The 16,216-nt window shown below is 65.4% G+C and overlaps 1 protein-coding gene across 1 annotated transcript in view; it reads left to right on the top strand.

Annotated features, from left to right (window-relative positions):
* Positions 1–16,216, top strand: part of SH3D21 (SH3 domain containing 21) — a 19,485-nt gene continuing 3,269 nt past the window's right edge. The window contains exons 1-14 of the mRNA XM_034754314.1: positions 1–87; positions 1,600–1,760; positions 3,087–3,147; positions 5,387–5,502; positions 6,397–6,487; positions 6,813–6,907; positions 7,756–7,831; positions 8,325–8,425; positions 9,297–9,395; positions 9,774–10,107; positions 12,653–12,721; positions 13,694–13,811; positions 14,254–14,318; positions 15,086–15,201. Coding sequence (XP_034610205.1) covers positions 84–87; positions 1,600–1,760; positions 3,087–3,147; positions 5,387–5,502; positions 6,397–6,487; positions 6,813–6,907; positions 7,756–7,831; positions 8,325–8,425; positions 9,297–9,395; positions 9,774–10,107; positions 12,653–12,721; positions 13,694–13,811; positions 14,254–14,318; positions 15,086–15,201 — 1,506 coding nt within the window. The 5' untranslated portion in view covers positions 1–83. The remainder of the gene's footprint in view (positions 88–1,599; positions 1,761–3,086; positions 3,148–5,386; positions 5,503–6,396; positions 6,488–6,812; positions 6,908–7,755; positions 7,832–8,324; positions 8,426–9,296; positions 9,396–9,773; positions 10,108–12,652; positions 12,722–13,693; positions 13,812–14,253; positions 14,319–15,085; positions 15,202–16,216) is intronic.

Raw genomic sequence — 16,216 nt, 5'->3', positions numbered from 1 at the left:
CTCCCAGCTCCACGAGTCGCTTCTCCCTGCTCCGCGCTGGAGCCTGCCAACACGCTCTCTAGCAGGAGGCTGCGGGAACCACCATGGGTACGTAGCCCGGGGCGCTGGGGCTGGTTCGCCCAGGGCGGGGTTCGTGGGGCCCATCTGGTCAGGAGTGGGGGGCAGGAGATGTGCCTGGGGACATTGGGCGCTGCCCACCTCACCCCACAGACACTCAGCAATCCATGGATGTCACCGTAACCCTTGTTCAGGACAGACGGGAGCGAGCCAGGCTGCCTGTGACGCTGTGGAGTGACAGTGAATTATACGGGCTCGGGGCTGGGCCTCGGCTGAGCGGCCCCTTCAGCGGGGGGGCCTCTGATCCCACGCCCGTGTGTCACTGGGGCTAGCCAGCTCCCTGAGCTGAAAGCTTTGGCTTGTGTAGGGACCCCCTGCAGGGCTGGCTCGGAGCGCTCACTCCCCGTCCACACGCTGAGAGGGGAGAAGCCAGGCGCCTGCTCCCAAATGCTCAGTAGCCTCCCAACCTGGGGAGTGCACACACACACCCCCGGGGCCCAGAGACCACGTCGCCTCCTCCCCTCTGGGGCCCAGGGACCGCGCCGCCTCCTCCCCTTTGGGGCCCGGGGACCGCGCCGCCTTCCATCCCCCTGGGGTCCGGGGACCACGCCGCCTCCTCCCCTCTGGGGCCTGGGCAATGTACCCACCTCCTCCCGCTCTGGGGCCCAGGGACCATGCCACCCCCCCTCCCCTTTGGGGCCTGGGGACCGCACCGCCCTCCATCCCCCTGGGGTCCGGGGACCACGCCGCCTCCTCCCCTTTGGGGCCCAGGGACCGCGCCGCCCTCCATCCCCCTGGGGTCCGGGGACCACGCCGCCTCCTCCCCTCTGGGGCCTGGGCAATGTACCGCCCCCCTCCCCCCTGGGGCCTGGGTAGTGCATCACCTCCTCCCGCTCTGGGGCCCAGAGACCATGCTGCCCCCCATTCCCCCTGGTGCCCGGGCACCACTCTACTCCCCCCTGCCCGGGGAGCACGTCACCTCCTCCCCTCTGGGGCCTGGGGACCACCCGCTCCCTGGGGAGCACGTCACCACCCCCCTGGGGCCCGGGCAATGTACCGCCCCCTCCCCCCTGGGGCCTGGGGAGTGCGTGACCTCCTCCTGCTCTGGGACCCGGGGACCGCGCCGCCCCCCTCCCCTCTGGGGCCCGCATGAGTTGTCCCCACCTGCACTGCCAGGCCCTTGGCGTTACTCGGCGGCTCAAGGCCCTGCCCCACTGAGCACCTGCGCGCCAGCCCCCGCTAGCGTAACTGTTGGCTATAGAAGTGCCCAGACACAGCCAGTCCTGGCCCCAACGGGCTCACAATCTAACCGAGGGGGGGAGGCACCATCCAGGTGAGCTCCAGCCCTGACGCTCGCGCCCCCATGTGCAGCACAGAGAGATGGCTCCAGGCCCTGCGCCCTTGCACCAGGCTGGGCAAACTGAGGGCAGCTCATGGGCTCAGGCTCCCGCACTGGCCCAGCCTTGTTCAGGAAGCTCCGCTCCTGCCCCCAAGGGTGCCGAACAGAACCCTCCTCTCAGCCTCCCTCTCTCCCGGTGCTAGGGGAGGTCCTGGTTCTGGTGGATTTTGCTGGGCAGCGGGATGATGAGCTGCAGCTGAAAGCCGGGGACATTGTGCAGAAGGTGGAGTCGGGCCCGGAGGAGGGGTGGCTGCAGGGGGAGCTGGCTGGCAAGACGGGGCTCTTCCCCCGGCAGTTTGTGCAGGTGAGTGGGGTGGGGGATCCTGTCGGGTTACGGACAGACACGCTGCCACGCAGAAGCGGGAACACTTCCCCTGCCCTGCCCGGGGCACAGGACCATCTTCCACATGCTCCTGCCCACAGCACGGGGCCCATCTCACGGCTGAATCCACGTCTTGCCTGACTTGCCCACACAGCCTGGCGGGCCGGGCTTCGGAGGTGGCTTGGCAGCTTCCCAAAGCAAACCTGACCTGGGCGGGAGACCGAGTGCATCCACCCCCACAGGTGCGCATGCCCACGCCCTGCAGCCATCTGGAAGGTGTGCACATCGACACACACCTGCAGGACTCCAGAGCCACCTACGGCCTGATGTTCGGGGGTGCTGGGCAATCAGTGTGCAGCTGCAAATCATGCAATGCAAAACAGGCCCCAGATCCTCCAGTATCCCAGCATTCCCCTGGGCCTCTCTGGGGGCCAGGGCAAAGGGGCGGGGTCCCTGGGACACACCCTCCCAAGTCACCTATATAAGCAGGACAGGCAGCTGTTTCCCCTCTCCTAGTAACTACTGCCCAGATGGCTGCTGTGGGTGGGGGCTGCCGTGCAAGACGGGTGAGCTAGTGGGAGCCGGCTTCTTCTACAGCCCATGGCTAGAGGTTGTCTCAGGAGCCCCCCTTCCCTTGGGCGGGGCCTTCTGTGGCATTTCTTTCTGGATAATCCCAGTGGGTTGCACCTGGAAATGAGCGAGGGCTGATGCTGGTATTGGCCCTGCCTGGGGTGGGGCTGGGTCCCCCCGGCACTGGCTGCTTTCTGCAGATATGGGATGTTTGTGGCTGGCAATCCTGGTGTTTTCTTTTTCTCTTCTGCGACTCAGGCCCAGGGCTGGGAGTCAGGACACCTGGGTTCTAGTCCTGCTTTGCCCCCACGTGTCTATCTGTCCAGTGGGGCCCATGCTCTGTGTCCTGGGTTGTGCGCCATTGGTTGTTGTGTGGCAGGCCAGCGAGGACTAGCGAGAGGGAGGGGTTAACTCCTGGGGAGCCCTTCCTCTAAGATGTCTGGGCCGCCCTAGACACTAGCCAGTGGGGGATGCAATAAACCCACCCAAGTGCCCCCAGTGCCTCTGCAGTGTGCCCCAGGCTGGCCCTTCGGGCTGGTGCTACCCTCCCCCTCCATCTGAGACCGGCACCTCATGACCCCTGAGCTTCCGCCATTACCTGGGAGCAGATCTCCAAGGTTGCTCCGTCCCTGTGGCTGCGGGAGTTTCACTTCCGAGGGGCGACAAGCTGCCGCGGGTTTCACATCCCCCGGCCCAGCACGTCGGCTCCTTACCCTGCCTGTGCTCTGTCTGCCCCAGGAAATCCCAGCGTCTCTCATGGCTGACGGAGGTCGGAGGTGCCCCCGCTCGACCCGCTTTGGTGAGTGGCTGGCGCTGTGCGCTGGCGGGGCCCCTCGGGCAGGGCGTGCCAGAGACCCAGGGCCTGGGACACCAGTGTACAGAGCACAGTTTCCAGGCTCCCTCACTCGCGGGATGCTGGGGCACGAACCGTCGGGTGGGCGTGCAAGTGGTGGGTGCCAGAGTAACCGGGGGTGGGGGAGGGGAAGCTGAGGACTCAGGGTTTGAGATTGGCGTGGAGACGCACCTGAAAACGGGCCGGTAGCTGGAGAGGTGGGGGCTGGGTGCCAGGACTCCTGGGTTCTATTGTCATCTTTGCAAGGAGGCTCCAGGGTCCCTAGGTGCTTCGGCTGCGGGGGGCTCGGTTGAGCTGTTGGCAATGCTGGTGGCTCTCCCATGCATGCGGGCAGAGTGTGGGCGTGGCACTGTCCTTTTCACTGGTGCAGCGTCACCCGCCCGTCCCAGACTCGCTGCCTCCTCATCCCGCTGGAGGCGAGCGGCATCCCCAGTCTCTGTGCCTTGGCCAGCCGGGTCCCCCAGCTGGAGCTCCCAAGTGCCCTGACCGTATCTCCTTCTCTTTCCCCCCCGCAACTGCATGCGCTGAGCCCTGGGGGACAAGACCCCTGCTCCCTCTATCCTCCCAGCCAAAGACCGCTCCCTTCCCCAGAGCTGGGGTGGGGTCCCCATAGGGCTCTGTGCCATGGTGGCAGCTGTCAGCTCGGGACCCTTCGCTCATCAACCCGTGGCTCTGCACAGGGCCCAGCTGTGGCATTTTCACCACCTGCCAGGCAAACCTGTTATTGACACGCTGGCCTCTGATTGGCTGACCTACACAATGGGCCTGTTCTCCAACCCAATGGGAACCCAGCAGATCACAATGGGTCTGGTGGGGCGGCAGCATCTCTGCTGCACTAGGGCTGGGGAGGGAAGGGGCCATGCCACTGACACCTGCCCTGCCTGGGCTCCCTGCGGTGCTGCCTCAGCTGTGGGGCGCGTCGGCTGCCTTCCCCGTAAGGACCTGAGCCTGCTGCCGTCGGCTCAGGACCCGCTTGCTGAACCGCCTCCTGGGGGCGGGGGCAGGATGGGGAGCCACTAGGGAGCACCATGCTCGGGGGTGTGGCTGGCTCCTGACTTGGGGGCAGCTGCTGATCCGTTTTTCCTGCCCTGCCACTGCAGTGTACCAGGACCCCCTGCCAAGGCCTCAGTCCCCTGCTTGGGCCAGGAACCAGTGGGGGGCAGCGTGGAGCCCATGGGGGTTCGGGGCAGGCTGTGAGAGGGAGGGGGGTGGGGGCTCTTCCAGCAGTAGGGAGGCAGCCAGGTTTCCTGCTGGGGGGAGGTGGGAAATGAGCTTCCTGCCTCTTACCCCCGAAGGCTCTGTGTTTGCCGGCTGAGCCGCAAGGGGTGTTGAGCTGAGAGGGTCCACCTGGGGGGTGGGGGCAGTGTGTAGGGGGAGCGAGTTGGGCCTGGCCATGCCAGACACTGGCACCTCTCTCCTCCCACCCCACAGCCTGGCCTCCCTCCAGCGCGACTGGCCCAGGAGGCACCGGCCCTACATTAGCAAAGCAGCGCACCGTGGACCGAGCCATCTCCTGTCGGGGGGCAGGGCTTGAGCTCCAGAGGGTGGGCAGAGAGCTCGAACTAGGGTGGGGGGTGGGAGTCTCCCAAGCTCCATCCCCACAAAGCAGCAAACGAGGTTCCCAATCACCACACATCACCCTTCTTTGTCCTCTGCTTTGATCTGCAGTGAAATGGTTATCAGGGCTGAGACCAGAAATGCCCTCATTAGGTTTCAGAGTCAACCTCCCTTCTAGTTGCCCAGGGCAGTTATCCACCTCTGAGTTCTCGTTTCTGGCTGTCTGCAGACTCAGGCAGGCTGGCTGCCTCGCTTCCCACTTGTTATAGGGGTGAAGGAAAGCTTGAAAACCTGTCAGGGCTCCAGACCTGACTGTTTAGTGAGAGCTGACATTGTGGAGCGCAGGGGGGCAGCGTCCGGGGGAGAAGGGCTGGTTTGACACGCTGCTGGGAGTCAGCCCCGTTCCTGGGGTTACCAGGGTTTGCAGTGGGGCAGTCAGAGGAGTGGGGGGAATCCCAGTGCAGGCAAAGTCTGGGGGCCCCTTATAAGCTGAGCTGTGAAGCCCCTAATGCATCAGACCAAGGGGTGGGGTCCAGTCTCTGAGCTCTTCCCCCAGCAGGCACGGTGCAGCCCGTCCCCCAGCCTCCCCTCCCTGAGTGACGTGTGTCTCCTGCTGTTCCCACGCCAGCGAAGAAGCCGCCGGTGCAAGGGCAGCGCTGGTGCAAAGTGAACTTCAGCTATACACCGGAGAAGGCGGATGAGCTGCAGCTGAAGGCCGGGGAGCTGGTGCAGATCCTGCAGGAGGTGAGCAGGGCTGGGGGGCACCGGCCGGAGCCGGGAGCCTGGGAGCGGAGACCAAGGCCCATGTGCCTGGGAATGGCTGTTGGGGGCGGCTGGGGTACTGGTGCATTGTTCCTTCCTGGGGGGCAGGGAGCAGTGGGAGGTGGCTGGAGGGTTGTTTCCAGCCCCTGGCACCTGTGGTATGCCTGTGCCTGGGTCGCGGTGCTGTCTGCTGGCACTGCTGGGCAGGGACTCTTTAGGCCAGAGCCCAGCGGGGACCAGGCTTCAGTTAGCTACGGTCCTGCAGCAGAGGGCCAAGGCCAGCCTGTGTGCTGCCAAAGCCCGCCCCTCCCCTCTGTGCCATGAGGGTAGCAGCGAGGGCAAGATCTGCTTCCCAGCTCCACCGGAGAGGTGTGCACAGCTCCCACCCCTCCGTGCAGCAGGTGCAGTGCCCCGAAGTCTGCTCTAATGTCTGCGTTGGGAGGGACATGGGAAGGCCAAGCAGGTGGGGAGCTGGGCAGGCGATGGGAGACCTCAGGAGGGGCAGCCTGGCCCCATTCTAGCCCCTCTGGATCTCCTGTTCAAGCTAAAGGGCTGTGTCGCTTGGCATTGAAATGAGCAGCCATGTCTGGGGTGGGGTCTGGCCGTGGTGTAACGGCACACAGCAACGCTGTGGGTCAGGACCAGGGGAGGAGAGGCAGTCTGTGTCCAATGGACGTTGCAGGCAGCGCTTTCGGGAGGCTGGGGTTTGGCTGGGACACCCGGGCTCCCTCCCAATGCCCAAGGGAAATGCCATAGTGGGGGGCTGGCCGGGGTGGGTACAGTGGCACCATCCAAGCCCGGCTGCTGGAGATGCTCTGGGCGCACTGGGTCCGCGGCTGGTGAGGCTCAGCTCTGAGCCGTTCTCTTCCCCGGCAGATCGAGGATGGCTGGTGGCTGGGCAGGAAGAACGGCCAGGTTGGTGCTTTCCCCTCCAACTTCGTCCAGGAGCTGGACAGGCTGCCCCCAGGTAGGAGGGAGCGGGGAGCGGCAGTGGGGCTGGGTAACTGGGCCTGGCTCCCTTCTCTTCTGCTGCCTTGATCCTCCCGCCAGGAGAGACCCCAGGCTGCAGCAGCTGTGACATGTGGAGGGGCTGATCTGGGAAGACCCCAAGGCGCAAAGCATGAGCTCCCCCAGTGCTGCGTCCCCACCAGCGGCGGGGGGCAGGGCCCCTGTGCTGGGAGCTGGCAGGTTGCTGGCGCTCTGGGTCAGAGCAGTGTCTGTGCCCCCCAGAGGGGCTGTCCCATCCCAGGTGCCCTGAGATAACCCGCTCCCCCCCCCCATGGTGTGTGCAGGGCTGGTGGCCCCAGAGCCCCTCCTGAAGAATGGGGCTGGGAAGCAGAGACCGAAGCTGACTGATGAGACCTTCATCGTAAAGGAGGCAGAGAAGGTGAGTGTTTGGGTTGGGCAGAGGGACAGTCCTGGGATTCACCTTCCGCCCGGAGCAGCCCCAGAGACTGGCTAGCTGGTGGCCTGACCCAGCAGGTGAACCTGTCTGGCTGCTCCTGGGCCCAGGCCATAAAGCCCCACCCAGGGGTGGCCAGTTGGGCTGGGGCTGGTGGGCGCTTGCCCAGGCACTGCTGGCTACCCCAGGCTCCCGTGGGCCCAGGTTGGTCCTGCTCTAGGAGGGGGTCAGTGGGAGTGTGTGATGCAGTAGGGACCAGCGTGGATTGACCTGGGAATGTCGGTTAGTTTTACTGGGACTGTCTGTCTGCCCGGGGGATTGGAGAGCAGGGGGTGCCTTTAGGTGAGGGACGGTACCTGAGCCTGTAACCTGAGCCAGGAAGGGGGGGGTGGGGCGAGGCGAGTCGACATCTTTGCCTGGGAAACTGGACAAAGGGAGAGGGGGAGGGAAGGCGGGGGAGAGCCGGCTGGAGGGGTTTTTGGTTTTCAGTTTGGGGCTGGCTGGGAAGAGGCAGGGAACCTCGAGTCTGGGGTCTAAGATCCTTGCCCCCCAAAGGGACCTGGCTGAGGGGTCTTGTTTGTACCTACACGCTCTGCTTGGGATGGTGTTCCTGTCATCTAATAAACCTTCTGTTTTACTGGCTGGCTGAGAGTCACGGTGAATTGCAGGAAGTGGGGGGGGGGGTGCAGGGCCCTGACTCCCCCACACTCTGTGACAGTGTCTGCCCCCATTCTGGGGTGCTTGTGGGGGTGTGGAAGCTCGGTGCTCTGAGCACGCACTCCCTCCTGAGACACCCACTCCCTGAGCGCTAACGAGCCTTGTCTCCTCCACAGCCAGAGCCCCCCAAGAAGTTGGAGAAGCCCATCGCCGCAGCCCAGAACCCCCCGCCAAGCCAGCCCCTGCAGCCCTGTGAGTGAGGCCTGCCTGCGCTCCCCTGCCCCATGGAGCCTGCTGCCTCTGCTGAGTAGCTGTGTCCCCTGTGGGGCCCTAGCTGGGGAGGGGCCGGCCCTGGGGCTGTAGTGGATGGGAAGGGAGAACCATGCCCCCAACAGTCCTCAAGGAGCGATTCCCAGCCACTGCCCCAGGGCAGGATGGATCCCCCCAGCCCAGGGGAGCCGTTTGCCCAGGGCCTCTGAGCTAGGCAGTGGTGGGGCTGGGATCTGGGTCCAGGCCCCCAGGCCTGTGCTCCCACTGGCTCATGCAGCATCTGCAGGGCAGGAGCATGGACCCTTCCCCGCCCCGACTCGAGCAGGGTCTGATTCCCTGGCTGGGTTCACTGGGCTGGTTCCTAGAGCTCACCTGGGGGAGGGGAGGGTGTCCTTTCCCTGTGAGCAGCACAGCACCCCCCACTGGTGACCCTGTGGGGCTTTCCTCTGAGCCCCTTCTCTCCCCTCCCGTCCAGACTGCGAGGCCGAGTACTGCAAGGCCATGTTCGACTACGAGCCGGAGCTCCAGGACGAGCTGCAGCTGAAGAGAGGAGACGTGGTTTTGGTTCTCTGCAAGGTGGGAGCTGGGGACGGTGGGGGGGGGGGGGGCTGCCGGGGCAAGCTGTGAACCCCCTGGGGGGTGCTGATCTGCCATCTCACTGGTGGGGAAGCCAGCCCCCTCGCAGCGGCCTGCCCCCCAGCCAGGGAGCAGCTCATTAGTGTGTCATTGGCCCATCACTGTGGCCTCTGGGCATGATACAGGGGACACAGAGCCGACAGCCCTGGCCCCTTTGCTCCACCAACCAGATGGGGACCCCCAAATGGTGGAGCCTGGTACTGGAGGGCGTGAGTCTCTGGGTCTCAGCCCCACATCTCCCCTGCGCTCTGTTCCCTCGACACCCCGTCCTGTCTCGGAGGGGCTCCAGATCCCCCGGCTGGCTTCCCGGCTCTGGGAGCCCAGCTGAGCTGCTCTTGGTGCCAGTCCCGTCGGCACCGCTGGCTGCAGCTTCTGGGGGAAGGTTCCAGTGCCAGCCGTCGTGCCCTGAAGGGGCCCCCAGCAATGCACCATCCCCGTGGGGCACAGGGCTGTGATCCCCTCCCTGCATGGAGGGAGCTGTGGGCATCACAATGCCCCCACAGTGCCTTTCTTTCACTGCCCCTCCCAGCTGTGTCCCTGATGCCAGGGTCCTGCTGGAGCCAGGGCGTTCGGGTCACTCTGAGCCCCTCCTGCTCATGGGGTCTGGCCCCGGGTGGGCTCTGCTGGCCGTGCTGGGTGCCGTGAGGGAGCAGGGCAGGTTGGAGTGGGTGCCACACCCTTGGGTTTTGGCCTGGTGTTCACCCCCTGTGCTCCGCGATGTCTGAGCCCGTGGCCGGGGTGCTGGGCCGTACGGGGGGGGATCGTGGGTAGCACCCCGGCCTGAGCTGGGCACTCCCTGCTTGCCTTGCAGGAGACGGAGGAGGAGGGCTGGTGGGAAGGGGAATGTGGTGGCAAGAGAGGCCTCTTCCCCGATAATTTTGTGATGCTGCTGCAGCCCCTGGTGCCAAAGGTGAGTGCCGGGGTTGGGCCCCCTGCCTCGGGCTGGCTGGCATGGGGGGCCCAGCGCGCAGCCCTGTGTGGGGCGGGGGGCGCAGGCCTCGGGGCAGGGGCTCTGACACCGGGAGCAGCCATTCACTTGGGCGAATGGCTCCTGGCCCCATTGCAGTGGGGGAGGGAACGGCAGCATTCTGGGTTCCCCCAGCAGGTGGCGCAGTGACCCCGAGGGAACACCCAAGGGTGGTCCATGCCCGTCCCTTAGCTCAGCTGGCAAGAGCCATGGGCAGGGGCCAGAAGTTCCTCTCCTTCCCTGGGCTGGGGCCGGCTGGGCACGCAGGCTCTGGGGCTGGACGAGGAAATCTGCATGGCAAGCTTGCAATTGTAGTAATAGCTCAGTTCTGCCCTCCTAGCCTGGTACCCGGCTCCTGCTCCGCCGGCCGCTTGCCCCGGGCAGCACCGGTCCCTGGAGCTACGAAGGGAAGAGCCCGGGACGCGTCTGGCTGGGGGTGAGCTGGGGTGGGAGGAGAGAGAATCCTTCCCAGCTGCAGGGACTCTGATGGCCCCTCGTTCTGCCCTGTGCGGTGCTGGCCTCGCCCGGCTCCGAGGCGCTCTGAACACGGGGCAAAGAATGGCCAGGAGCCGCCGCAGGATGTGCCCCTCCTGCTCATCGGGCTCTGCTCTGTTGCAGATTAAGGCGGTGGTGCCCTCGCGGAGCCAGGAGTCGAGTAAGTAAGGAGCCCACGGTGGGAGGGTCCGAGCTGACGGGGGGGGGGGGGGGGGGGCTGCGAGCCCCTCCCTGGTGAAGCAGACCCGATGGAGGCTGTGGGCTGGCACTGCCTGGCTCCCGCCCAGTGCTGTTGCATGGCTGCTTGGGGGTCCTGCCAGCCCCGGAGGCTGGGCTGGACGTGGGCTCATCAACGGAGCAGCTGTGGGTCCAAGCGCAGCTCCGAGCAGTCTGTGCATGGCCCGTGCTGCAGGGTCACCAAGTCTCCCCTGCTAGGCTGGCTGGCTCCTGGGTAGCGCTGCCAGGCAGTGAGCGGGGGAGCTGGCAGGGCCGCGGTGAGGGCAGAGGATCCTGAGCTGCAGAGCCAGGCAAAGCCCTGGGTGCTCTGCATCTGTGACTTCCTTTCCCGCGAGGTGCTAGTTTCCTCTGCGTCACATGCCCAGGGTACAGGGGCTGAGCAGCATTCTGGCTTGGAGCAGAGCTCTGGGGCGCTGCGGGCAGGTCCCTGCTGACGGCCGGTGAGTGCAGCTGACGGCTGGAGTCCAGAGCCTGGGCCCAGGCCCCCCCCAACCCCGCAAACAGCTTGTGAAGGCCCCGTGCGTGGCTGGGGTGGCAGGTACCCACGTCCCCTCTGCTTTCTGTGCTGTCTATGGCATGCGCATGGTGCAGAGTGGTATGGAGGGGAGCGGTCCCTCCTATGAGTGACCGCTCCCTGTGCCAACCCTGGGCTCTCCCGCTCTAGCACCCTGGAGGATCCCAATGTGCTGGGTGTACAGGCGCCATCCTGGGGTGGGGAACACAGCAGCTGCACCCCGGGGCTGGGGGGGGCGGGGGGTTGGGGCTGGATTCAGTGGCCCTGGCAGTCTGCGTCACGGAGGATCTTGCTGGGTCAGGGGCTTTGTAGGCTCCTGAAGCGTTGTCGTCTTTCAGCTTTCAGCACCCCTCCCCCCCAGCCCATCTTTCAGCCCCACTCAGTGTCCCCTGGGAGGTGCGGGGGGCCGGCCAGCCCCAGGCTGGCATCTGTTGAGAAGTGGCAGACTGAACCACCTGGGATGGTTCTGGCCCCAGGGTGGGCAGAGCTTCCATCACCAGGGCTCTCCCCTTGGGTCTGCCTGGAGGGGCTCGTGCCCACCCCTGACCTCGTGGCACAAGCTCCTGCGTGGGGCCCAGGCAGGAGGCCTGGGTGCTGTGGGGTGGGGAGTGGGTGCTGTGGGGTGGGCGCCCCAGCCTCGGGGCTTGGCAAAGGGACGAAATCAGTGGGTGGCTTTGGTTTGTGTGAACCCTCAGGGGTCAGGGCTTGGTTTAGCAGAGGCAGGGTTCAGAGCTGGGGTCAGCGCTGCTCCGGTGAGAGCTAGCAGGGCTGCGGTGGAGCGGAGTTGCCTTGGTGTTATGTGGTGTAACCTGTCCCCAGGGCCCAGCTGCCCAGAGCTCTGGGGGGGGGCTGGGGCTGGCTTCCTGGCTGGGCCCTCCGCATGATGCGGCGCCAGGGCGGGACGGAGGCAGCTGGGGTAGAGGCTGTCGGCCGGAGGGCCGCGTGACCTGCAGTGGGGGGCCCATCTCTACTTGGGCCTGAGGAACTAGTGGGGGGGGGGGCAGGGACTGTGCTGGTGCAGCAGCCGGCAGAGGAAGTGCAGACTGCAGGCACCAACCACCTCTGGCTGGGGAACGTGGGCTGCATGTGACAGCGAGCGGAGCAGGGTTTGTAGCTGCAGTGGGGAGGTGCTCAGAGCTGTCTGGGGGATGGGCCGGCTCTGAGCTCATCCCACTGTGGGGGTCAGACTCTGGGTGTATTTTGGGGGCACCCTGGGCTCTGAGATCCCAGCTGCTGTGAGCACCCTAAGGGACAGTGCCCGGCTCCCCCTCCTGGTGTCCCTTGGCACAGGGGCAGTGAGGCTGGCAGTGCAGGCAGAGTCCAAGCCAGCGTGAAGCCAGCCAAAAGCCCTGCTCTAAGCTCTGCCCAAAGGGGCAGCTCGGGCCACCGTGAGTGTACGTATATACACACACACACACCCTCGTGCGCATTCACACACGGGTGCTGGGTGCTGCTGTTGCTCCCCGGATGCACCAGGCTGGGCTGCGTGGGTGTCAGCCCCATGCCGCTGACTTGCTCGCCTCCCGGGAGCTTCTGATAACCCTGAGCGAGCACCTCTGCTCCCCTCGCCGGGCCTGGGCAGGGCTGGGTTCTCCCCTCCCCTGGGCAGCCAGGGGAAGTCTGTGGTGTAAGCAAAACCCCATCGACCTCCCTGGGGTGTCTGCTAGGTGCACCCAACCCAGGGGGCCCAGTGTCACCCCAGCCCAGGCCCAGCTGAGGTGATGGCTCCTGAGGGGCGGCGAGACTCCCGGGTGGATGGAGCTGGGCCCAGCGTGGGAGGGAGCAGGGCTGGCTGCCCTCACAGGGCCCTGGCGTCCCCCCAAAGAAGGGCCTGGGGCAGACGGGGCTGGGGGCTATGGGGGCTGAGGGAGCAGGGACGGTGCCGGGGGGGAGCATCCCACCCCCCACCCGAGTCAGCCAGCGTGTCACTCTTCCTCTTGCTCCTCTCTGCCAGTCTTCAGGCCGGAGAAGAAAGTCTCCAGCGCCATCAAAGCGGAGCTGCGGCCCCCACACGAACCCAAAGGTACATGAGGCCATGGGGCTGCCCACTGGGCCGGGCTGGCCATGGGCACTGGGGGAAGTGCCAAGTCTCCATCCTGGTAGCGGGATGTATGGGTAACTACCCACCTGCGCTGCTGGGCTGCTCCCCCTGAGGGCACGTGCCGTGGGCACCCAGCTGGCTAAAAAGGAGCCGGCTAGTGTGACCAGACAGCAAGCGTGAAAAATTGGGATGGGGTAGGGGGTAATAGGAGCCTATATAAGAAAAAGACCCACAAATCGGAACAGTCCCTATAAAATCGGGACATCTGGTCACCCTAGAGCCGGCTGGTAGAGGTGGGTGTGAGGGGCTAGTCCTGATACCTCAGCCGGGTCTGCCCCCTTCCCCATGGGCGACAGGCCGTAGCTTTCCCTTGCCTAAGCCCAGGGAGGCTGCTCAGGATCCCTGGTCAGGAGGGGAGCTGAGGGGAAGGGCACGGCTAGGGCTGCAGCTGGCCGCCGTCTGCTTCCTACATTAGGGTGTAGCCCGCCTGCCCCCTCCTGCTTCGGTCCGTGCCCTGGCCTGGCTCCGGGCGGCTTCGGCCCCTGAGGCCAGCCAGGCTCGAGGCAGCTGGGGAAGAGGCGAGTGCAGCAGGCAGCGTTTCCTGCCATGTGCGGCTCCGTGGGGCGTGCAGAGGTGTCACCGCAGCAGGCTGCCAATCTCCCAGCCAGGCCCAGAGGCTGAAACGCTTGGTAGCGGCTGGCCCAGGCCAGGGCTAACGTTCAAACACCAGGATAACAGCAGCACTTCCATGGCCCCCTGGGGCAAACTCCCCTGGTCAAGAATGTGCCTCTGAGGGGGACCCGGCCATGATGGGGCCCGGGCTGCGGGCCCTTGTCTGCTGGCTGGGGACTGTCCTGGGACCCTGGCTGCAGCCACTGGCCAGTTGTGGGCTGGGAGGGTAAGTCCTGGGGAACCGCCCGTCTCCCGCTGCTCACCCCTCCCTCTGCCCCCCAGAGCCCAAGGTGCAGAAGAAGATGGACCTGCCCAAGATGAACCTCCCTGCCAGCAAGAAAGCGGCTCCAGCCCCTCCTGTCCCTGCCAAGACCAAACTGGTCTCCAGCCTTGCCGGCAGGTGAGGGGCCCCTGCCCCCTTCCCTTGTGCAGAGGGCTGGCTCTAGCTGGTGCGGGAGGTTGTTGCAGGCTGGGGGAGGGGGGATGTAGTGCTGTGTTAACACCCCCTTGTGGAGTGGGGGCCTCTTCTCGCAAACCTTCCAGGGGTTAATCTTGGTATTCGGGGCGGGCGCCTTCCTCCCTGCCCATCTGCGCTCAGCCTCCTGCCTCTGGCACCACTAATGCCATCACCGGCTTTGCATGTGGCTGTTAAACTTCTGCAAGGGGCGGAGCAACTGAGTTAGGCCCCTCCCTCCTGCCTGGCCCCCAAGGTGGGCAGGGAAGTGACAGGAGTGGGATGGACCCAAACACGTGGTCGAAGGGGAGGTGGGGAAGAGGCATGAGAGGGCAGGGGCTCTGTGGGCTGCAGCCCCCTAATGTGCAGGACCGTCTGCCGTTGCTAGGCCCCCCTGCACCCCGACGAACTGTGTCCCAGCCAGTGCGGAGAAGAGCAAGCCCAAGGACCCAGGTAAGCCTGTTGCCGCCTGGCACGTTCCCATCCCTCCCTTCACTGGGCAGGCGAGTAGCATCTCCCTCCGGTGTCCAGCAGCAGAGCCCTGGGCCGAGAGGGGAGCTGCCCATTGGTAGCTGTGACTGGAGCCTGCATGGATGGAGGAGTCTCTGCCTGGGCAGGACTGAGGGCATTGGGGCAGGGCTGGCACCTGCCCTGGGTTCTGAGCACCCCCGGCAGGCACCGCTCTGGCCTGGGCTGCTCCTGGGCTAGGAAAGTGAGGACATTGCTGCTGTTTGCATGTGAGGAGCCCACATGATGTAACAAGCCTCCCGGTGCCAGCTCGCCCAGCTAATCCACGCGGTGTGGAACCCAGGAGTCCTGCCGGCTGGTCCCCTGCTGCAGCTGCCCAAATCTCTCCCTCCCTTCCGGAGCAGAAAGGGGGACCTGTCTTGGGAGGGCAGGGAGCAGCTCAGTCCCCTTACAGCCCCGGATGTTCCCAAAAGCTCGGCGCCTCAGGCGGGTGTTGAGCTCTGTGGCTGCCCTGCTGGCTGGTCTTTGGGCCACCTGGCTGCCCTGTCTGGCTATAGCAGTGTGGGTCGCCCCGGCCCGAGGGTGCACTGCCAGGCGCGGTCGGTCTGGATGCAGAGCTCTTCAGCCTGACAGCACAGCTTGGAACTGGTGGAGTCCTTGTGCCCAGTGCCACCCCCAGCCCCTGGAGCTCAGGGCCTGCCCTGCACGTTGGCTGATGGGGAGGGGGCTGCTGGTGCCTCTTGGTTTTGCAGATGCAAATTGCTTTGATGCCATCCTGATCTCCAATGCCAAACTGAGCCACCCGACCACGACCCGTCCCAAAATGCCAGGCAGGAAGCCTCCCAGCCAGCCGCCCACTAGCTCTCCGGTGAGTGCCTGGGCAGTGCCCCTCGCTGGGGGTGGGTGGGGAAGGGTTGGACTCGCTGGGCTGGGTGGGCACGCTCCTTGTGCTGCATTTGCTGCCCACTGCTTCTCTGCTGCAGTTGCCTTGTGTCCGGAGGGTGAGTGGCTCTAACCGCTCTGCGCCACTCCCCAAACAGCAGCGTCCTGTGCTGGGGAGGAGTGTCCCACCTCCACCCAGTGCTCCTTCTGAGCTGATGGGCTGGCGCGTGCTTGGCACCGGGGCGGGGACCCTGGCCTTGGCACCAACTGGTTTTAAAGGTGCTGGGTAGTTTGGACCTAAAATAATGGGCCAGTGCCAGGCTTGGCCCATGGGAGCAGGGTCTGGTGAAGCGAGTGAGTGTAGACTGCAGGGTGTAGACCCAACCCCATACACAGGCAGAGCGCCATAAACCCCCCTAGGAGCCCCACATGCCGGCAGAGTGGCGCAGTGGGCAGCAGGAGTCACCGTCTCTGGTATCGGCCACCCTGCAGGCTACTGCCTTGGCCCTGCTGTGCCCCGGGGCTGGGCTCCCGGAGGGGCGGTGTGACGAACTGGGACTGTTCTTGCTGGGGTGTGGGAATGCTGACAGGGGAGTGTGACTAGGATGGTCTGCATCGGGGGATGGGAGTCTGCCCAAGGGAACATACCTGAGCTTGTAACATGAGAACCCAGGAGGGGGTTGGAGGTCAGGTGACTCCGGGGCCCGGGAAACTGAACAAAGGCTGTGGGAGGGGTCACTGAGAGCGGAGTGCTGGAAGCTGGCTGGAGAGATGGCTGGGAGGCAGAGATGGCTCTGACCTCCCAAGGGGGGTTGGGATGCCCTGGGACCCCAAGCTGGACCTAACTGAGGGGGGCCCTGTTGTCTGTGCCTGCAAGACCTGTCTTGGACTGTATTCCTGTCATCCAAATAAACCTTCTGCTTTACTGGCTGGCTGAGAGTCATGGTGAATCGCAGGAAGCCGGGGGTGCAGGGCCCTGAGTCCCCCAATACTCCGTGACA

This window comes from Trachemys scripta, chromosome 20, assembly GCF_013100865.1.
Source record: "Trachemys scripta elegans isolate TJP31775 chromosome 20, CAS_Tse_1.0, whole genome shotgun sequence".
NCBI lineage: Eukaryota > Metazoa > Chordata > Testudines > Emydidae > Trachemys > Trachemys scripta.
The sequence above is the reverse complement of the archived record's forward strand: the minus strand, read 5'-3'. Positions and strand labels throughout refer to the sequence as shown.